The 23,658-nt window shown below is 43.0% G+C and overlaps 1 protein-coding gene and 1 non-coding gene across 7 annotated transcripts in view; both read left to right on the top strand.

Moving 5' to 3' along the window:
- LOC126473630 (F-box/LRR-repeat protein 7-like) overlaps positions 1-23,658 on the top strand; it is a 135,789-nt gene that overhangs the window by 73,363 nt on the left and 38,768 nt on the right. For 5 of the 6 annotated variants that reach the window (XM_050100809.1, XM_050100810.1, XM_050100808.1 and 2 more), the window contains exons 4-5: positions 6,500-6,807; positions 22,311-22,496. In XM_050100809.1, the coding sequence (XP_049956766.1) occupies positions 6,500-6,807; positions 22,311-22,496 (494 nt within the window). The remainder of the gene's footprint in view (positions 1-6,499; positions 6,808-22,310; positions 22,497-23,658) is intronic. The other variant, XM_050100813.1, reaches the window with a different exon arrangement.
- Trnah-gug (transfer RNA histidin (anticodon GUG)) lies at positions 13,121-13,195 on the top strand. The gene has a single exon. It is a non-coding gene; the product is annotated as a tRNA-His (tRNA).

Genomic DNA, 23,658 nt, shown 5'->3' with positions numbered 1-23,658 from the left:
TTTCGCTCCCTGTAAATAACACCCGCTACCTTCAGTATTTGAACAAGATTATTCCAGTCAACATTGTCAAAAGCTTTTTCTGAGTTTACAAATGCTAGAAACATAGGTTTGCCTTTCCTTAACCCATCTTCCAAGTTGTAGGGCCAGTATTGCCTCACATTTTTCAACATTTCTACAGAATCCAAATTGATCTTCGGTGACTCGGCTTCTACCAGTTCTTCCATTCGTCTGCAAAAAATTCGTGTTAGTATTTTGCAACCGTGACGTATTAAACCGATAGTTTGGTAATTTTCACATCTATCAACACCTGCTTTCTTTGGGATTGAAATTATTGTATTCTTCTTGAAGTCTAAGGGTATTTCACCTGTCTCGTACATCTTTCTCACCAGATGGAAGAGTTTTGCCATGACAGGCTCTCACATGGCTGAGTGTTGTGGAGTGTTGTCTACTTCCCAGGCCTTGTTTTGACTTAGGTCTTTCAATGCTCTGTCAAATTCTTCAGCCATATCATATCTCCCATTTCATTTTCATCTACGTCATCTTGCATTTCCATAATATTACCCTCAAGTACATTACCCTTGTATAGACCCTCAATATACTCCTTCCACCTTTCTGCATTTCCTTCTTTGCTTAGGGCTGGTTTTCCATCTGCGCTCATCTTTACAGTTGACCTCTAGCCATCCCTGCATAAGCATTTTGCCCTCCCTGTCGATCTCATTTTTGAGATGTTCGTATTTCTTTTTGCCTGCTTCATTTATGGCATTTTTATATTTTCTTCTTTCATCAGTTAAATTCAATAACTGCTGAGTTACCCAAGGATTTCTGCTAGCCCTCATAATTTTACCTACTTGATCCTCTGCTGCCTCCACTATTTCATCTCTCAAAGCTGCCCATTCTTCTTGTATTGTACAGTTAACCATTAGGATTTCAATACTCTCACCTGTGGGAGACATTTCTTTCGATCTTACACTGATACTTCTGGGTTTCCTACATCTATTGTTATCTGGATTGGATGGAGAGTCGCCTAACCTGAGAAACCCTTGTGTGAATCCCACACACAGTGAGTTACCTCTGATGTGTAGTGCATGCCTGACCTACTTAGGGAGTCCCTACAGTTCTCAACCCTATGGTGCAAGTCCAGGAAGTTGTAGCCTAGTTTGTCACACAACTTTTGAATTCTCTGGTTCAGTCCTTCCACTCTACTCATAACCAAAGGGCCACCATCACTTCCGGGGACAATGCTGCAAATTGTGAGCTTCATTGAAACTCCACGCACAATGTTGGTCCTCTCAACCTTCTCTGCCAGTTGTTGGAATGACACAAGAATGATTTCAGAGCCCAGACGACAGACATCATTTGTTCCAATGTGTGCCACAGTCTGTAGTTGGCTGCAACTTATTCTTTCAATGACTCCTGGAACAGCCCGTTCAACATGTTGAATGAGGCCCCCCCCCCAGGCACTGAGTGCACCTGATGTTCTTTCCCGTCCCTTGCTGCCATTTCCCTGAGGGGTACCACCATTCACCGTACATTCAAAGTGCTGACGATTAATTGACCCCTACCCTTTTGCATTTGCTTCCTCCCGACACTGGACAAAACAGGTTTCCCCACAACAGGTGTAGTGGGTCCCACTGGGTTTCAGTGAAAGACGGCACTTCGAACTTGTCGGTTAGGGGGATCGGTACGACAGCCTGAGTCCTCCTTGGTCACCGTCCGCCCTGTACAAGCCACGCAAAGTCAGTTGGACAGGTAATGACAGATCCTGTACTTTCTGCAGAGGAGGCAGGATCCACAGGAGAAGAGGTACCTCTGGTAGAGGTATCACAGGTACACGACTCTCGGGAGTTCTTCCGACACACCAATTCGCAGCAGCTGTCAATCGTTTGTCAGTAGTCGTGGTAATTTCCGACTGCTTCTGAACGTCGACCAACTCGTATAGTTTACATATATCTTGAGAAAGCCTGTTAAAAGCTTCAAGAACATGCTTGTAATGATAATTCTATAAATATACTACATCCCCTTATATATATTGCTCACATAAGGATTGTGAGAACAAGAGTAGGTTATTTACAGCATGCAGAGGGGCGTTCAAACAATCATTCTTCCTGTGCTCCGTACATGAATGGAATGGAAAGAAACCCTAATAGATGACACAGTGGGTCATCCCCTCTTCCACTCACTTTGTAATGAAGCAGGGTTGCCCACTGATATCCTGTTTTGGTTTTACACTGCTTTAGTAACTTAGTTCAGCAATGAACTTGTATTTTTTTTTCATTTTCACTACTCAGAATCCGACTACAGATTCTGTGACATTCAGCCTCATTGTACAGAATTCTACATCTACATCTACATCTACATTGATACTCCGCAGGCCACCCAACGGTGTGTGGCGGAGGGCACTTTACGTGCCACTGTCATTACCTCCCTTTTCTGTTCCAGTCGCGTATGGTTCGCGGGAAGAACGACTGTCTGAAAGCCTCCGTGCGCGCTCTAATCTCTCTAATTTTACATTCGTGATCTCCTCGGGAGGTATAAGTAGGGGGAAGCAATATATTCGATACCTCATCCAGAAACACACCCTCTCGAAACCTGGCGAGCAAGCTACACCGCGATGCAGAGCGCCTCTCTTGCAGAGTCTGCCACTTGAGTTTATTAAACATCTCCGTAACGCTATCACGGTTACCAAATAACCCGGTGACGAAACGTGCCGCTCTTCTTTGGATCTTCTCTATCTCCTCCGTCAACCCGACCTGGTACGGATCCCACACTGATGAGCAATACTCAAGTATAGGTCGAACGAGTGTTTTATAAGCCACCTCCTTTGTTGATGGACTACATTTTCTAAGCACTCTCCCAATGAATCTCAACCTGGTACCCGCCTTACCAACAATTAATTTTATATGATCATTCCACTTCATATCATTCCGTACGCATACTCCCAGATATTTTACAGAAGTAACTGCTACCAGTGTTTGTTCCGCTATCATATAATCATACAATAAAGGATCCTTCTTTCTATGTATTCGCAATACATTACATTTGTCTATGTTAAGGGTCAGTTGCCACTCCCTGCACCAAGTGCCTATCCGCTGCAGATCTTCCTGTATTTCACTACAATTTTCTAATGCAGCAACTTCTCTGTATACTACAGCATCATCCGCGAAAAGCCGCATGGAACTTCCGACACTATCTACTAAGTCATTTATATATATTGTGAAAAGCAATGGTCCCATAACACTCCCCTGTGGCACGCCAGAGGTTACCTTAACGTCTGTAGACGTCTCTCCATTGATAACAACATGCTGTGTTCTGTTTGCTAAAAACTCTTCAATCCAGCCACACAGCTGGTCTGATATTCCGTAGGCTCTTACTTTGTTTATCAGGCGACAATGCGGAACTGTATCGAACGCCTTCCGGAAGTCAAGAAAAATAGCATCTACCTGGGAGCCTGTATCTCATATTTTCTGGGTCTCATGAACAAATAAGGCGAGTTGGGTCTCACACGATCGCTGTTTCCGGAATCCATGTTGATTCCTACATAGTAGATTCTGGGTTTCCAGAAATGACATGATACGCGAGCAAAAAACATGTTCTAAAATTCTACAAGAGATCGACGTAAGAGATATAGGTCTATAGTTTTGCGCATCTGCTCGACGACCCTTCTTGAAGACTGGGACTATCTGTGCTCTTTTCCAATCATTTGGAACCCTCCGTTCCTCTAGAGACTTGCGGTACACGGCTGTTAGAAGGGGGGCAAGTTCTTTCGCGTACTCTGTGTAGAATCGAATTGGTATCCCGTCAGGTCCAGTGGACTTTCCTCTATTGAGTGATTCCAGTTGCTTTTCTATTCCTTGGACACTTATTTCGATGTCAGCCATTTTTTCGTTTGTGCGAGGATTTAGAGAAGGAACTGCAGTGCGGTCTTCCTCTGTGAAACAGCTTTGGAAAAAGGTGTTTAGTATTTCAGCTTTACGCGTGTCATCCTCTGTTTCAATGCTATCATCATCCCGTAGTGTCTGGATATGCTGTTTCGAGCCACTTACTGATTTAACGTAAGACCAGAACTTCCTAGGATTTTCTGTCAAGTCGGTACATAGAATTTTACTTTCGAATTCAATGAACGCTTCACGCATAGCCCTCCTTACGCTAACTTTGACATCGTTTAGCTTCTGTTTGTCTGAGAGGTTTTGGCTGCGTTTAAACTTGGAGTGGAGCTCTCTTTGCTTTCGCAGTAGTTTCCTAACTTTGTTGTTGTACCACGGTGGGTTTTTCCCGTCCCTCACAGTTTTACTCGGCACGTACCTGTCTAAAACGCATTTTACAATTGCCTTGAACTTTTTCCATAAACACTCAACATTGTCAGTGCCGGAACAGAAATTTTCGTTTAGATCTGTTAGGTAGTCTGAAATCTGCCTTCTGTTACTCTTGCTAAACAGATAAACCTTCCTCCCTTTTTTTATATTCCTATTAACTTCCATATTCAGGGATGCTGCAATGGCCTTATGATCACTGATTCCCTGTTCTGTACATACAGAGTCGAAAAGTTCGGGTCTGTTTGTTATCAGTAGGTCCAAGATGTTATCTCCACGAGTTGGTTCTCTGTTTAATTGCTCGAGGTAATTTTCGGATAGTGCACTCAGTATAATGTCACTCGATGCTCTGTCCCTACCACCCGTCTTAAACATCTGAGTGTCCCAGTCTATATCTGGTAAATTGAAATCTCCACCTAAGACTATAACATGATGAGAAAATTTATGTGAAATGTATTCCAAATTTTCTCTCAGTTGTTCTGCCACTAATGCTGCTGAGTCGGGAGGTCGGTAAAAGGAGCCAATTATTAACCTAGTTCGATTGTTTAGTGTAACCTCCACCCATAGTAATTCACAGGAACTATCCACTTCTACTTCACTACAGGATAAACTACTACTAACAGCGACGAACACTCCACCACCGGTTGCATGCAATCTATCCTTTCTAAACACCGTCTGTACCTTTGTAAAAATTTTGGCAGAATTTATCTCTGGCCTAAGCCAGCTTTCTGTACCTATAACGATTTCAGCTTCGGTGCTTTCTATCAGCGCTTGAAGTTCCAGTACTTTACCAACGCAGCTTCGACAGTTGACAATTATAATACCGATTGCTGCTTGGTCCCCGCATGTCCTGACTTTGCCCCGCACCCGTTGAGGCTGTTGCCCTTTCTGTACTTGCCCAAGGCCATCTAACCTAAAAAACCGCCCAGCCCACGCCACACAACCCCTGCTACCCGTGTAGCCGCAATTCAGAAATAGTTTAAATAAAATTCCCCTTGTAAAATCTATTATTTCAGTATATTCTAATGTCCATTCTGAAAGTAATGAGCTAATTAGTTTTATTGGAAATGCATCATATTAACAGTTATGAACAATGACATATATTGTGCAATACATATTAAATAAAATTCGAGTGAGCTAATAGATCGAATTCAGCTAGAAGACTGCATCCAAAAGAAAGCCTAAATTTTACTGATTCCAGCAAAGTGTTTAAATTAAGCTAAAGTCTATTAATTAAATAGATATTAAGACTTGAAATCTGCAGCCTGTATGACTTTAAGTGCCAATTGGGACCAAACTACTGTATAATTCCGAGATCTGTTTTGATACTTTTGCTACCTATATTTTCTTCGTAAAATGACTCCAGTCTCAACTTTGTAAGTGCATTAATTAAGAATTAAGTAAATTTGAATATGTAAAAATTATTGTTCAAGAGGTGCTATGGTTATAAGTCGGGAATTCCCACGGCGGATGCATAAGTTAGTTCCCTGTATTTAAATTGATACAGCTCACTCATGTTATTTAAGTAATAAAACCCTATAGTTAACTTCAAAACCAATTAGAAAGGATCATTTTAACCCTGGGAAATTATAAAGTATGATATATTAACTTGACGATTAAGTGTAAGAGGCCTGGTCACATGAATATTGTGTGTGCGAGTGATAACAAATAAATCGCACTGTGGTTGACATAAATGTTCAACAGTGAATACGATCTTGACTTTTGATTTTGGAAAACTTAACCTAGGATCCTGGCTTCTTAATTTCAGTGTGATTTAGGTGAGACAGACGCAGCTACCGGGAAGACAATATTGAATAAGCAAAGCAAGGTAGGTCGAGAACACTGCGCACTATCTACTGGGTGAGGAAATGTTTCAAAACCGGTTCATCCAGTTGTGACATGAACTTTAAGTGGCACTAATACATGATACATGTCCCGGCACGCTCCAACTTCACTGCGGTTTGCTGAGTGTGGATGTAGATTGTGTTCTTACACTCATTTTCACATTAACGAGAATGCAGCTGTATAAATTCGTAGAGAATATTAATAGCAATACTGGTATTGACAAGGTTGGTTTCAGTGTATGAAATATGACAATAGTAAATGAATAGTTACATCCCATAATGAGATGTAATCTATGGAAAATACTGATGTACTAACAAATACACTGCAATTTGTTCTCCCTGCAGCTCCTGAAGTACATATTTGAGAAGTGTCCGAAGATAGAGAAGCTGATAATCGCCAACAACTTACTGGCCGACCGACAGTACACGGAGTTGGTGTCATGCCTGGAACACTTGCAGAGCCTGGAAGTGTTCGAGAATCGGAGAGGTGCGGGGCCCGTGCTGCTGCGCTTCCTGGCAGACACCTGCTCGAAGTTGCGGGAGATAAACCTCAGCTGTGACTACCACCCACTGGAGGACGTCGAGTACTTCGTGAAGGCCAAGAGGGACACACTCACTTCTGCCACCGTGCGCTGGACCATGGCGGGGAAGAGGTGAGTCTGTCGGCATCTTTCTCCGCGTTCTGGTACGTCACCTAAATTCACACAGACGTAAAATACTCCACGAGCCAGTGTACGGTGCGTGGCGGAGGATACCTTTTACCACCTCTAGTCACTATCTTTCCTGCTACACTTGTAAATGGAGCAAGCTGAAAAGTGGCTATCTGTTCTCCTCTGTACCAGTGCCGATTTCTCTTACCTTACGTTTGTGGTCATTATGTGATACGTATGTCGCTTGCTGTAGAATCGTTCTGCAGTCTGTCACAAATGCCAGTTATCTAAATATTCTCAATAGTGCTTCACAAAAATGATATTTTCTTCCCTACAGGCATTCGGATTTCAGTTCTCAGAGTATTTCTGCAATACGCGTTGATCAAACCTGTAACAGATTTCAAATCTGAAATAATTGCATGTATTCCTTTAATACAATCTGGTATGGATTCCAAACACTTGAGCAGCATTCAAAACACAAGTATTCTATTTGCAGACTTCTTTATAGCTAAGCTACATTTCCATAAAATTCTCCCAAAAAACTAAAGTCAACCACTTGCCTTCTCTTTACACACTCATTCCATTTCCTATCACTTTGCTACATTATGCCTAGATTTTCTGTCAGGTCACACACCACTAATACTGTATTCAGACATTACAGAATTGTTTTTCGTAGTCATTTTTATTAACTTACATTTCCCCACATTTAGAGCAAGCTGCCATCCATTTCATAAAATAGAAACTCTGTCTAAGACGTCCTGAATCTTCCTACAATCACTCAAAGATGACACTTTCCATAAACTACAGCATCAGAAAATTTTCAGTGTCAATGAACTTATTGTATGAAACTTCCTGGCAGATTAAAACTGTGTGCCAGACAGAGACACGAACTCGGGCAAGTGCTCTACCGTCTGAGCTACCCGAGCACGACTCATGAGCCATCCTCACAACCTCAGTTCTGCCATTACCTCGTCTCCTACCTTCCAGACTTCACAGAAACTCTTCTGTGAACCGTGCAGAACTTATTGTATAGCGTACGGGGCCTGAAGATGGCAACACGAATTGCCGAAACTGGTTGCTTTCAAAATAAAATAAAATATCTTAAAGTGTACAGCTGTCGGTAAGGTTTATTGACATTGAAAAGTACATACTAGCCGATGTCCCCTAATTGCAACGGACCGACTGAGATTGTCAGAAAATTGTTGCTGTTCACCCTATCTGTCTGGTCATTTGTGTATATAGATGTACAGAGGACAAGAGTGGTCCTAGCACACTTCCCTGGGGAAATCCTGATGGTTACTTTCTCTGTGAGGAACATTCACTGTCCTCATTGATGAGGATTTAAATTGGAAAAAACAAATTTTGGAATTCCTGAAACAACTTAGTTCACCCACATTTGCGCTTAGAAACATTGAAAATCCCACGGAAAGACAAAACAGTAAGCTGACATTTTGTATATTTTAATTCTATAACGTCATATGAAATAATTTTCTGGGATAACTCATCTTTAAAAAAGAAAGTCTTCATAACTCAAAAAGGGCTGTAAGAATAATATGTGTTGCTCACCTGTGATCAACTTGTAGACATCTGTTTAAGGAGTTCTGACTACTGCTTCCCAGTGTATTTATCCCCTCATGAAGTTTGTTGTAAATAATCCACTACAGTTCGAAAGGAGCAATGATGTACAAAATTACAATAGGAGAAGGAGAAATGACATTCATCACTCCACATTAAGGTTGTCTTTTGCACAAAAAGGGGTGCACAGTGCTGCAACTAACATTTTTGATCACTTACACAAGGACATAAAATGTCTGACAGGCAGCCAAGTAAAATTTGAAAACAAATTAAAAAACTTTCTACTTGACAACTCCTGTTCTGTACAAGAATTTCCATTATTGTAACATGTAAAATGTTGTGGGTAAGAATTACTAACTCACATCTGTATATTTAATACATAATAAAAAAAACTTATAAATGTTCAGCATATAGCCATATTTACAAATTAATTTGCAGTGCGAACATCAAATAAGACTCGTTTGACGATTACGATTTATCGTGCAAAAATGATCCGTGGAACACGAAATGAACTAACTAACTTTTCTATTACGTAAACACTCTTAGAGACGCTTACTTATCTGAGAACCTATTCTACGAGCTCGAACCTTCATTAACGGTCTGCTGTTTGGCACTGTGTCGAATGCTTCCTGCAGATCTAGGAATTTGCAGTCTGCCTGTTGCCCTCGATTTACAGTTTGCAGGACATCGTGTGAGAAGAGGACGAGCCGAGTTTCACCGGAATGGTGATATCTAGATCCCTATCGATTTTTGGATACGAGCTTTTCTCTCTCGAGAAGATTTGTTGTAATGGAAACTCCGGGTAGGAATATCGACAATGTAGGAAAAGACAGATTGCTACTTACCGTAAAGAAGACATATTAAGTTACAGACGAGCACAATTTAAAGACATTTATATAAAGCTTTCAGCCACAGCCATCATCAGTAAAAGAGAGACACGTGCCATTCGTACGTACAAGAAAGCATACCTCACGCAGACACGACCACCGACTTCAGTTTCTCGGGCCGGAATGCGACTGCGATGTGGGATACGAGCGACAATCTGGAGGGGCAAGGAAGGGGAAGGGGCGGTAGTGTACGAGTGCAGAGAGAGATGAACGCTGCCTAGCGGAGTGAGTGGGGACTCGAATGCTGACGAGTGCGGCGTTAGGAGGTCGTGGGACAGGTAGGTAGGGAAAACAAGGAGCAAACGAGGAGAGGAGCGAGGAAACGTGGGCAGGTGTAATGGCAGAGAATAGCAAACAAGGAGGGTGGGAGATGGGAATGGAGAGGAGATAACAGAATGTAGGGGAGTGGAAACTGTCGGATACAGAGTGCAGGAACAGTATGTTACTGTAGGTTGAGTTTGGGATAGTTACAGGAGCACAGTTCGGAAAGGCTGGTAGTGAATGGGAGGACCCAGATGCCCCAGGTAACGATGCAGGCGTCGAAATCGAGCAAATTATGTTCAGCTGCACGCCGTGCCCCAGGGCGGTCCACTTCGCTCTCGGCCACAGTTTGGCAGTGGCCGTTCCTCCCGGTGGACAGCTGGCTGGTAGTCGTACTGATATGAAAAGCTGTGGAGCGGTTGCAACAGAGCTGGTAAATGGCGTGGCTGCTTTCACAGAAGGCCTGGCCCCTGATAGGGTGACAGCACTGGAATAGGGAGTGTTGGGTGACTGACTGAGCCAATTTTTCACCTCCGTCTTCCTCAGAGATATCTCGTCAATGTGCTAACACGAGGATCAGTAGTGTGTCACACAATTATGAGGCTAAGTAAGCAACATCGTTAAGCTTCAGAATCACCACTCTACCATTCCAGCATACCCCCATACTAAGGTATTTGGAATAAAACTGGTTGGACTGCATTGATTTGTACTATTTTTAGGTCGGGTCCTGCCTTCTATTGCACGATTCCTCCCACGTCGACTTACGAGGGTTGCCCAGAAAGTAATGCACCACATTTTTTTTTCTTCAACAACTCTTTATTGAACGTAATGAGAATTACACACACAAAATAATGGTGTTTCATCTGTTGCTGTTGTTGTGGTCTTCAGTCCTGAGACTGGTTTGATGCAGCTCTCCATGCTACTCTATCCTGTGCGAGCTTCTTCATCTCCCAGTACCTACTGCAGCCTACATCCTTCTGAATCTGCTTAGTGTATTCATCTCTTGGTCTCCCTCTACGATTTTTACCCTCCACGCTTCCCTCCAATACTAAATTGGTGATCCCTTGATGCCTCAGAACATGTCCTACCAACCGATCCCTTCTTCTGGTCAAGTTGTGCCACAAATTTCTCTTCTCCCTAATCCTATTCAATACCTCCTCATCAGTTATGTGATCTACCTATCTAATCTTCAGCATTCTTCTGTAGCACCACATTTCGAAAGCTTCTATTCTCTTCTTGTCCAAACTAGTTATCGTCCATGTTTCACTTCTATACATGGCTACACTCCATACGAATACTTTCAGAAACGACTTCCTGACACTTAAATCTATACTCGATGTTAACAAATTTCTCTTCTTGAGAAATGCTTTCCTTACCATTGCCAGTCTACATTTTATATCCCCTGTACTTCGACCATCATCAGTTATTTTGCTCCCCAAATACCAAAACTCCTTTACTACTTTAAGTGTCTCAGTTCCTAATCTAATTCCCTCAGCATCACACAACTTAATTCAACTACATTCCATTATCCTCGTTTTACTTTTGTTGATGTTCATCTTATATCCTCCTTTCAAGACACTGTCCATTCTGTTCAACTGCTCTTCCAAGTCCTTTGCTGTCTCTCACAGAATTACAATGTCATCGACGAACCTCAAACGTTTTATTTCTTCTCCATGGATTTTAATACCTACTCCGAATTTTTCTTTTGTTTCCTTCACTGCTTGCTCAATATACAGATTGAATAACATCGGGGAGAGGCTACAACCCTGTCTCACTCCCTTCCCAACCACTGCTTCCCTTTCATGCTCCTCAACTCTTATAACTGCCATTTGGTTTCTATACAAATTGTAAATAGCCTTTCACTCCCTATATTTTACCCCTGCCACCTTCAGAATTTGAAAGAGGGTATTCCAGTCAACATTGTCAAAAGCTTTCTGTAAGTCTACAAATGCTAGAAACGTAGGTTTGCCTTTCCTTAATCTACACACCCTATTTTTCTATGTAATCTCCATCCTGTTCTACAGCCTTCCTCCGGCACGAGACGAGGGCGTGTGTGCCCTGTCGGTACCAATCCTTGTTCTGGGGCCAGAGCCAGTGCTTCACTGTCTGAATCGTCTCCTCATTGCCCTCAAAATGTCTTCCACGAATTGCATCCTTTAATGGCCCAAACAAGTGGAAGTGCGAGGGGGCTAGGTCAGGTGCGAGAGCTGTCAACGGTCTCCCCGACCGCTGAAAATCGTGGAGCTCTGCCGAACTGCCTTCGTGTCACTTCACCCTCAGTGCCCAACAACTGACTGTACTTCTGTCAACAGCAGGTGCTCCTTAAACTCTGGACAAGCGGTTTTGAGTATTCCCCACAATTTCTTTTCCTGCAGCGAGTCATTCGATGACGGCACATCACTCGTAACGTCTGTCACCTACAGACGCCATTCTGAAACTGTCCCTAAGCTACGCTATCCGTCAGAAGTGACTGAAACTTGGCACACTCTCTCGGGAGACTTCAAATAATACGTATGTAATGTTTTGCATTTGTAGCATTGTTTCTGGCTGAAAAAATAAAATGCTTTGCATTATTTTCTGGGCAACCCTTGTATTAATGAGAGCATGTAGTTGTCTCAGAGATGAGGCAACAGAGCTTACCTCATCAGCTGTGTCATATCTACTAAGAAAGGTAAAGCTGTGCCAATAGACATTTTTGCTGGATCTGAGCTTTGCAGGTTTGTGTAGTCTGTACTTGAAGCAGCCCATTAGTTAGCTGGCTGGCACATACATTCCAGTGTCGACTACAAGCTCGACGAGAGGTGCTTGATAAGTTATGGATGGTGTTGCATAAAGTGTGAAACCTTTTATCTCTTCTATATCTGTCCCTCTCCTCTCTGTGGCAGTGTGGAAGCTAATTTCATCTCTGCAATCTAGCCATTGTCCAGACTAGAAATCAATGTAAGGCGGTCTTGCAGTAGTTTGCGCACGCACACACAACTGTTTTGAATTTAAATTCTCAGTTCAGAGGCAGTCAGAATCCAGATAGTGCCCAGCACTTTTAGCATCACTAACGTACATCTACATCTACATCTACATCTAATCAAGATTTGACAAATCACTGTGAGGTGCTTGGCAGAGGGTACCTCCCACTGTACCTGTTATTAGGGTTTCTTCCTGTTCCACTCTTGTACAGAGTGCAGGAAGAATGATTGTTAATGCTTCTGTGCATGCTGTAATTATTCTGATCTTGCAACTTCCTGGCAGGTTAAAATGGTGTGCCAGACCGAGACTCAAACTCGGGACCTTTGCCTTCTGCAGGCAAGTGCTCTACCAACTGACCTACCCAAGCACGACTCACGCCCCATCCTCACAGCTTTACTTCTGCCAGTACCTCATCTCCTACCTTCCAAACTTTACAGAAGCTCTCCTGCGAACCATGCAGAACTAGCACTCCTGAAAGAAAGGATATTACGGAGACATGGCTTAGCCACAGCCTGGGGGATGTTTCCAGAATGAGATTTTCACTCTGCAGCGGAGAGCTTCTGTAAAGTTTGGAAGGTAGGAGACGAGGTATTGGCAGAAGTAAAGCTGTGAGGACAGGGCGTGAGTCGTGCTTGGGTAGCTCAGTTGGTAGAGCATTTGCCTGTGAAAGGCAAAGGTCCCGAGTTCGAGTCTCGGTCCAGCACACCATTGTAATCTGCCAGGAAGTCTCATATCAGCACACACTCCATGCTAGTTCTGCATGGTTTGCAGGAGAGCTTCTGTACAGTTTGGAAGGTAGGAGACAAGGTACTGGCAGAAGTAAAGCTGTGAGGACGGGGAGTGAGTCGTGCTTGGGTAGCTCAGTTGGTAGAGTATTTGCCCGCAAAAGGCAAAGGTCCCGAGTTTGAGTCTCGGTCCGGCACACCGTTTTAATCTGCCAGGAAGCTTCATATCAGCGCACACTCCGCTGTACAGTGAAAATCTTCCTGTGTGAGTGATATGTAAGGCATTGTAGTATATTCTTAGAGTCAGCATTTAAAGCCAGTTCTTAGAACTTCAGTAGACTTTCCTGGTATGGTTTACGTCTCACTTCAAGAGCCTGCCAGTTCACTTCTTTCAACATCTCTGTGACAGTCTCTTGCTACGGCTCAAACAAACCTGTGACCATTCATTCTGCCCTTCTCCGTATACGTTCAGCGTCTCGTGTTAATCCTACGTAGTACAGGTCCCACACACTTGAGCGATATTCTAGAATAGGTCGCACGAATGATTTGTAAGCAATCTCCTTTATAGACTGATTGCACTTCCCCAGTAATCTACCAATAAACTGAACTCTACTGCCTGCTTTCTTTACTCATTACTGAGCCTATGTGATCATTCAATTTCGTATCCCTATAAAGTGTTACACCCAGGTATTTGTATGATTTGGCCGATTCCAACAGTGACTCATTGATATTTTCGTCATAGGATACTACATTTTTTCTATTTTTCGAAGTCCACTATTTTACATTTCTGAACATTTAGAGCAAGTTGCCAATCTTTGTACCACTTTGAAATTTTGTCAAGAGCTTACTGATTATTTATGCAGCTTCTTTCAGATAGTATTTCATTATAGATAACTGCATCACTTGCAAAAAGTCTGAGATTACAGTTAATATTGTCTTCAAGGTCATTAATATACAACACGAACAGAAGTGTCTGGACACACTTCTGTGGGGCACAACCTGAGTTACTGCAACACCTGACAGTGACTCTCCATCAAGATAGCACACTGTGTCCTCCCTCCCGAGAATTCCTCAGCCTGCTCACAACTTACACTTCACAACCCATACAATGATCCTTTCAGTAATAAGGATAGCTACGGTACTGAGTCAGACGCTTTTCGGAAATTGAGACATGTTGCATCTCCGTGACTGCCTCGATCTGTGGCTTTTAAGATTTCCTGTGAGAAAAGTATGAGTTGGGATCCACATGATCAATGATTTCAAAATCCGTGCTGGTTGGGATGGAGGAGGTCATTCTGTTCAACATACAGCATTACATTTGTACTCAGAATATATTCTAAGATTCTACAGCAGATGGATGCTAAATATATTGGATGGTAGTTTTGTAGATCACTTCTGCCATCCTTCTTGTGGAAGTGTGTGTCCTGTGCTTTCTCCCAACTACAGGGCACATGTTTTCGTTTGAGTGATCTGCGATAGATTATTGTAAATTAGCCACAGGTCTGATATGGAATTTGATGGAGATTCCGTCAGGCCCTGTAGATTTGTTCAGTTCTAGTGATTTCAGTTATTTTTCAACACCACTGACACTAAAATCTATATTGCTTATCTTTGCAGTGGTGCAAGAATTAAATTGAGTCAGCACCCGTAGATTTTCCTTTGTAAAAGAATATTTGAAAATCAAGTTAAGCATTTCTGCTTTTGCTTTGCTACTCTCAGTATCAGTCCCTGTCGTGCCCACGAGTGTCTGGAGACATACCAGCAACAGCCTTTACTCGCGATCTGAATTTCTTTTGGTTTCTCGACAGGCCTTCGATAAATTTCTGTGACGGTAGTCATTACTCTCTTGACAGCCAAATTTGTAGCGCCTCTCTGTCCGTAGCCCAATGTTTTAAGAAAATGAACTGCTCTACTAGGTACATATCTGTCAAATTTATGGGCAATTATTTTTTTAAACCTAAGCCACAGTTTGTCTGCAGTATTCTCACTAGAGCTCAATGTTTTGAGTTCCTTACTGAGATATGGCACTACGTCATCTCTATCTAGTTTACTGAATTTGTGAATGTTTCTACTCATTTTGGTGCTTTTTGTATTTTGCTAATCATTGTTACTACAGCTGCCTCAGTCACTGATACCGGCCTATGTGTAAATCCTCAAAGAGCTCAGGTTTATTTATTATTGTTATATCCAATATATTTCTATCGTGACTGGTCTTCCAGACAGTATGAAGTAGGTGGTTTAATAATGTTTTGCAGGGTACCCTGCCATGCCCACCACTTACAAAACTGTATTCTTCTCATCTACTATGAGAAATACACCACATCCATTTACCATTAGCCTACTCTTTCAATACGCATTTAAAGTTTTCACAAAAATCTCACTGCCATCAGCTTCCGGTTTTAACCGGATTTCTGCACCTAGCATTATGTGAGTCACTCTCATCTGAATCCTGCTGCAATTAATCAGTAGGATTTTAAGACTGTCACCTGTACGAGGCATTTCTTTGAATCTTATACGGACACTTCTGCGTCCCCTACATCTGTCATTGTCTGGAGTGAATATTGGGTTACCTAATCTAAAAAGCCCTTGGGTGCACTCAATACACATTCAGCTACCTGGGTAGCAGCCTCTGATATGTAGTGCATTTCTTACCCATTTAGGGGGACCGTACAGTTCTCGACGTTATCTTGCTATTCCAGAAAGTTTCAGAACCTTTGAAGCCTGTCATTCGACCCTTCCACTCCATTCAGAACTGTGGTGCCACAGTAAGTTCTGGGGTCAGTGCTGTAAACCGTGACCTTTGAACAAGGATGGTCTCCTCAGCCTTTCCTGCCATCTGCTTGGGATAATTTGAGTATGACCTCGGAGCCAAGATGACAGGCATCGTTTGTTCCAACACCCACCACAACCGGTTCTCGGTTGTACCTCATTTTGTCAACGGCTGCCAGACTAGCCTCTTCGGTATGCTGAATGAGACCCCCCAGGCAGGTGAATCTTATCTTCCTTTACATCCCTAGCTGACATTTCCCTAACAGGTACCATTATTTGCCATACATTTGAACTACAAATTAGTGATAGACTGTACACTTTCACATTTCCCTTCTCTTGACCTGAGACAGAACAGGTTTCCGACAGTGAAAGTGAGTCTCACTGGCTGAGTGTAGTTTCAGGGGAAGTCAGCATTTTGAACTTGTCTGTTATTGAGATGGGTCTAACACACGGAGTTCTTCCTGGTTCCTGTCTCCCCTGGAAATGTTGCCTAGCCCTCCCACTGACACGTCACCCACAGCCGAGTGGATGAATAGTCTTCTGTAGAGGAGACAGGAGAGGATAGTGCTGGAGGTAACTTTGTTACCTCTGGTACAAAGCTCTGGGGAGCTCTCCCAACACACATATTCAAAGCAGTTTCCAATTGTTTGACAATAGTTAGGCAATTTCCATCTATCTCATCCCATGTTTGAGAACAGCCTTCACAGTGAGGCTCCGTTGTGGCGGGTGCAATGTTTTACTAAACAGCAACAAATAACTTTAAAATAAGTCTGCTGATTCTCTTTTAATTTCTGGATTTGTTAAGCTAAAAGTATTACTAATTCCCTTTAAGTGCTGAAGCAATAAGCATACAAAACAGTATTTCCGTAAAGCAACCTGGGACAAAAATTACTAATTTCATGAAACTTACTTTCAGAGTTATAGTCGTTAAAATTTACGATAAATGTGGACAGTGGAAATGTCGAGACATTACTGGCTGTCACCTTTGATCCAAGAAGTCACGAATATAGCATACTTAGCCATATTACCTCTGTCCACCACATTGACAAACTCAGTAAATTAACAAAACAAAAACAAATACAAAATTTGATTATAGTAATTTAAAGAATAGCATGAAAGTAACAGGAAACACTTAGGAATTAGGGGATTTTGGGTAGTGATAAACAAAACAAATGACTTTCTGTGTTAACTCACATACCCAAGCAAAATAATACACAGGAATCAATAACATCTACATTGCATGAAGGCCACAAAAACCCACACAATTTGGTATTGTCATTTTTTATTAACCTGTTTAGGTAAACCGAGCTTTATAATACCAATTAATGAGTAAATCTGTAAGAAAATGTATCAAAAAAGTCTAACCAAAAATCCAAACCTCACTACAAATTCTCGTATTGGAAACTTCAATTGACCACATAGCTGGAAAGAAGTCCACGATACTAAGAAAGCAAAACTTGCTACAAAAATTGGCACTGAAACCTCCACTTGACCTATATAACTAGAATTCTGTCCTCAGTACCAAGAAAGCAAAACATGCTGCAAAAACTGTTACTGAAAACATGACTTGATGTACATGCATAACTGACACATTGCCAACCTATGAGCATCAGACACACAGCATTCACTGGCCCTGACACTCATGTTGTTGTTGTGGTCTTCAGTCCTGAGACTGGTTTGATGCAGCTCTCCATGCTACTCTATCCTGTGCAAGCTTCTTCATCTCCCAGTACCTACTGCAACCTACATCCTTCTGAATCTGCTTAGTGTATTCATCTCTTGGTCTCCCCCTATGATTTTTACCCTCCACGCTGCCTGACACTCATATATTTAGGTGTACAACTGAATCACATTCTGCTATATCAAATAAATCCACGACATTCTTCTTAAAATGCAAAAAATTAAAAATGTACTTATCAAGCAAAATCCCCCTTCACATGCGCACGCTTGCGCACGTGCACACACACACACACACACACACACACACACACACACACACACACACACACACACACACACACACACAAACTTCATTAGCAGGGAAAGGTGTGTGTGTGTGTGTGTGTGTGTGTGTGTGTGTGTGTGTGTGTGTGTGTGTGTGTGTGTGAGAGAGAGAGAGAGAGAGAGAGAGAGAGAGAGAGAGAGAGAGAGTGTGGGGCAGTGTGATAAAACTTAAGAATATATCTGAATCCAATTAAAAGAGATTGTCATATATCAAAATCAGATTTTAGGCACTGACATGTAGGTAAGAAGTACATCGAACAATGAAAAATCCAGGAAGCTGAAGAGACTGTGGACACATGCGTGCGTGCGTGTGTGTGTGTGTGTGTGTGTGTGTGTGTGTGTGTGTGTGTGTGTCTATTTTTACAAAGGCCTTATTTTGTGACAGTCTTTTTGTTGTGCCTATCTGCGACTCAGCATCTCTGCTATATTGTAAGAAGTACGTCATTTTATATAAATCACCAAAATTGCTAAGCAGTGCACTGAAAAGTATCTTTTAAGAGAAATAGATCAAATATGGGAACCAGTGAGACAAAAGCGTATGATAAATGTAATCATGGTGAGTAACTGAAAATACAGGGCGGTATAATGAAATATAGGTGTGCAGAATGCTGACATATGAAATTTAATGCTGTGTAATATTTAAGCTGTTCTTTTAGGCTCCTGCGAAATCACGACCTTGGAAAATGGAGCATTCCAAAACAAAACAAAAACCACACTACGTTTTTGAGATGATTATTTAAACTCCCACATTCAGATGTGACTTAGACTTTGGGCTACACTACAGATCAGTCTGCCGCGGCAGCCAGTTTTCTTCCATTCACATTTGATGGCTTCCCCAACTGACAGTTAATTAAACATTCCACATTAACATAAACTTCAGGCTATGCTACATATGTGTTTGTCATCACAGTGAGTTTTCTTTGATTCACATTTGTTGGCTTCACCATCTTGCAACCAAACTGTGACATTCCAAAGTAGCCTAGGCTTATAGCTACACTACAGATCCTTGTGTACTGTGATCATTTTCTACCATTCACATTCATTGACTTCACCAGTGCCCAACGACACTAACATTTCAACTGTACATTGATCATTCCATAATGCTTTGCTCAAGAATGTGTTTATTTTAGGAATGTCTTTTAATTTTGTTTCTCCCTGCCCAAAACTCTATAATTCTCAAGCGTCATGTTAGTTTCATGTTCTGTAGTGAAATAAAATGGTCTCCGGTTGTCAGTAGTAACCGAGTCCTTGTTTATAGTTCTGTCTGTCATTCTGATGCTTCACGCGATCACCTTTGTCTCATTTGAGCCCGACGCTTGCCTTCTCGTAGCTCTCTCGACGCTGTGGAAATGCTGCACAGTGCCACTACTTCTGGCCGTGTGACTTCGACTCCTCCTGCAGAAGGTCGAGGTTGTAATACCTCTTTATATTCGATGAATTATTCTGATACAATTCTACCCTTGAATGATGTTTACTAACTTTCTATCTTCATACTTGCAGAATCCATGCGCAAAGTAGTTTCATACAATAGCTATGCCATGAGCACATAATTATTCTTTGTAGTACTCTCTCTGGTGGTTGTCAGAAAAAGCTTCCGAGATTGTCTTCGTGCCGATTAGCCTGAGCTTTGTTTGAAGAATTGTAATCTGAATATTGAAATTTATGACAAAAGATAAATGATACGAAATTGTACGATTAAAAGGGAAATATATATATATATATATATATATATATATATACACACACACACACACACACACACACACACACACACACACCACACACACACACACACACACACACACACACACACACCTGGAAATTGAAATAAGAACACCGTGAATTCATTGTCCCAGGAAGGGGAAACTTTATTGACACATTCCTGGGGTCAGATACATCACATGATCACACTGACAGAACCACAGGCACATAGACACAGGCAACAGAGCATGCACAATGTCGGCACTAGTACAGTGTATATCCACCTTTCGCAGCAATGCAGGCTGCTATTCTCCCATGGAGACGATCGTAGAGATGCTGGATGTAGTCCTGTGGAACGGCTTGCCATGCCATTTCCACCTGGCGCCTCAGTTGGACCAGCGTTCGTGCTGGACGTGCAGACCGCGTGAGACGACGCTTCATCCAGTCCCAAACATGCTCAATGGGGGACAGATCCGGAGATCTTGCTGGCCAGGGTAGTTGACTTACACCTTCTAGAGCACGTTGGGTGGCACGGGATACATGCGGACGTGCATTGTCCTGTTGGAACAGCAAGTTCCCTTGCCGGTCTAGGAATGGTAGAACGATGGGTTCGATGACGGTTTGGATGTACCGTGCACTATTCAGTGTCCCCTCGACGATCATCAGTGGTGTACGGCCAGTGTAGGAGATCGCTCCCCACACCATGATGCCGGGTGTTGGCCCTGTGTGCCTCGGTCGTATGCAGTCCTGATTGTGGCGCTCACCTGCACGGCGCCAAACATGCATACGACCATCATTGGCACCAAGGCAGAAGCGACTCTCATCGCTGAAGACGGCACGTCTCCATTCGTCCCTCCATTCACGCCTGTCGCGACACCACTGGAGGCGGGCTGCACGATGTTGGGGCGTGAGCGGAAGACGGCCTAACGGTGTGCGGGACCGTAGCCCAGCTTCATGGAGACGGTTGCGAATGGTCCTCGCCGATACCCCAGGAGCAACAGTGTCCCTAATTTGCTGGGAAGTGGCGGTGCGGTCCCCTACGGCACTGCGTAGGATCCTACGGTCTTGGCGTGCATCCGTGCGTCGCTGCGGTCCAGTCCCAGGTCGACGGGCACGTGCACCTTCCGCCGACCGCTGGCGACAACATCGATGTACTGTGGAGACCTCACGCCCCACGTGTTGAGCAATTCGGCGGTACGTCCACCCGGCCTCCCGCATGCCCACTATACGCCCTCGCTCAAAGTCCGTCAACTGCACATACGGTTCACGTCCACGCTGTCGCGGCATGCTACCAGTGTTAAAGACTGCGATGGAGCTCCGTATGCCACGGCAAACTAGCTGACACTGACGGCGGCGGTGCACAAATGCTGCGCAACTAGTGCCATTCGACGGCCAACACCGCGGTTCCTGGTGTGTCCGCTGTGCCGTGCGTGTGATCATTGCTTGTACAGCCCTCTCGCAGTGTCCGGAGCAAGTATGGTGGGTCTGACACACCGGTGTCAATGTGTTCTTTTTTCCATTTCCTTTCCAGGAGAGAGAGAGAGAGAGAGAGAGAGAGAGAGAGAGAGAGAGAGAGAGAGAGAGAGAGTGTGTGTGTGTGTGTGTGTGTGTGTGTGTGTGTGTGTGTGTGTGTATTGCTCCTTTATACAAAAGGTGTGTATTTGAAATTTGAGAATTAATGATATCCATCAATATATTGCGTAGGTGTTAATCAGAAGGGACCTTCCGAAAGACTGGATACGAACCTGCATTTAATAATCCAAGAGCTCCATTACTTATTCAGAAGGTTAAACTTCATCAAAGCCAAATATCCGCATAATCTGAGGTTTCCCGACTGATTATACAATGCTCCCAAAATTACGAGGCATTTTATTTGTACAGATTAGCAGACTGCCACAAAGCACGAGCCTGCAGAGAAGAAGAATCATCGCCTGATTTCATTCTAACAAGTAAAATTTCTGAATCATTTGAGTGACTGAGATATGATTGTGTTTCCTATTATGAATGACTGATTGCTTGAACGAATTTAGAACTACATAACTACATAATTACATAGGTAGGAGGAAAAATTACTCAGTCTGTAAGAGAGTGCAGATGTACGTCAACTATTTACACAAAGATGTAAACAGTGTATCGTTAAATCTTCTGTATTATATGTTCACTACTTCTCTGTGTACAACTTCAGTGACACCCTAGGTGAACAGATCTCAGGAAGTCTCAACATACATAAGTCTTGCTTTGATATTAGCCAATGACTGAGTGACAGTTCTAACAACTTTCATCATTTGATTTCTCTATTGACTTTCTTGCACACTTCTTTTCACTCCTTGTCCTTCAAGCCACCACTGAGCTGCGACGTCCCAAAGAAAAAGCGCTCTGCCACGGCAGGTGGAGTGTTTTATTCACCGTCGTGCCTTGCTGATGTCTGGAGCTGACATTATTTACAGTTCATCTGCACAGACGTAAAATTAGGGCACACACAGTGTAAGGTTGTCCACTTAATAAATACTTAAAATATGTTTTCCACTCTAATACAGCCGGTATTGGAAATTTTGGTATTTCTGTACATCCCGTATAATAAAAATTTTTAAAAAGCTTAAAGTGTGTCACTTGCTGACAGATGTGTGGTTCCCGTGCTGAAAGAGGCTGCCAGCTCTCTCAAGAAACTGCAGCTGCGCCTCTTTGACGTGGCACTCGAGGAGGAGGCCGCGACGTTTGCAGATCTCGGAGAGCTGCACAATCTGCGTGAACTGCACTGCAACCAGCTCTGCCCGCACCGGCCTCGCCTCATCTCTCTCGCCTTCCAGTAAGTCATTCCTCACTATTTATAGGTACGAGGCTGAGTCGATATAAATCAGATTTTATTTTTTAAAAATTCATTTATTGAAAAAAAGGCAGTTAGAATTTATTTTTCCACATAATTCCCTGCTTTAGAAGTACATTTTTCCCAGGGAGAAGGAAGGTTTCTTTATTGCAGCATTATAGAATGCAGCTGGTCACGTCAGAAGCCAACTGCGCACGGATTCCTCCACACCCCCGTCATCTTCAAATTGGTGCTCTCCTAGAGCTTTTTTCAAGCTGTCCAAATAAATTGAAATCACATTGTGATAGGTGCGGGCTGTAAGGAGGACGACTAAGTTAAGTCCAGTGCATTTTCTGTAATTTGGAGATCACCAGAGCTGCAGTATCGGGTCCAGCACTGTCACAGAGGATGACGACCTGTCAAAGCAGTCGACCTCGTCTTTTGAGGCAATATGCAGCCCTCACCTTCTTCGGCAGCTCACAGTAGCGTGCAGCACCGATTGTGCATTGCTCGTGTAAAAATGCAGTGAGCAAAATGGCTTACCGGTAAAAATGAAAAATGGTGGAAAGAACCACGCCAGCTGACAGCTGAGCCCTGTCTTTCCCTGGGGCTTCCTCCCCCTTCCTCCAACACTCCTTACTGGCCCGTCTGGATGTGCGAGTGCAGTGGTGGACCGACACACAGGTCACAGCTGATGATCCGACTCAAAAGTGCATCACTTTATTTCTCAAACCTTGCTGTAAGACTTTGACAGACCTCCGAATGTGTCAGCTTCTGATTTTTGATCAAAAGGCGAGGTACCCATGTAGAACAAACTTTCCGGAGCTGTAGGTAATTTGTGACAATCGCTCGAAAGCTCCCGTAACTTATTTCTGATACTCTCACCTATCGGTCGCCTTCGAGAATGTATCGAACTGCACAAATGTCTCAGTTTGTAATACTGGTCCGAGGATGATGATCGTATTGCTGATTTTCCACACGTTCCCGTTCTTCCTCAAAATCTTTATGCCAGCAAACACACGCATCCTTGACAGTATTTGATCACCGAACTGTGCAATCAGTCTCTGGAAGATTTCTATCACTCTAACTCTTTCACGAGCAAGAATTTTTGTAATAATTATGCATCGCGCAGTGGAGAGGTAGACCTGTCACTCAGATATCTTGC

The sequence above is a fragment of the Schistocerca serialis genome, chromosome 4, assembly GCF_023864345.2.
Source record: "Schistocerca serialis cubense isolate TAMUIC-IGC-003099 chromosome 4, iqSchSeri2.2, whole genome shotgun sequence".
Taxonomy (NCBI): Eukaryota; Metazoa; Arthropoda; class Insecta; order Orthoptera; family Acrididae; genus Schistocerca; species Schistocerca serialis.
Note: the sequence above shows the minus strand (reverse complement) of the source record. Positions and strands in the feature narration are given on the sequence as shown.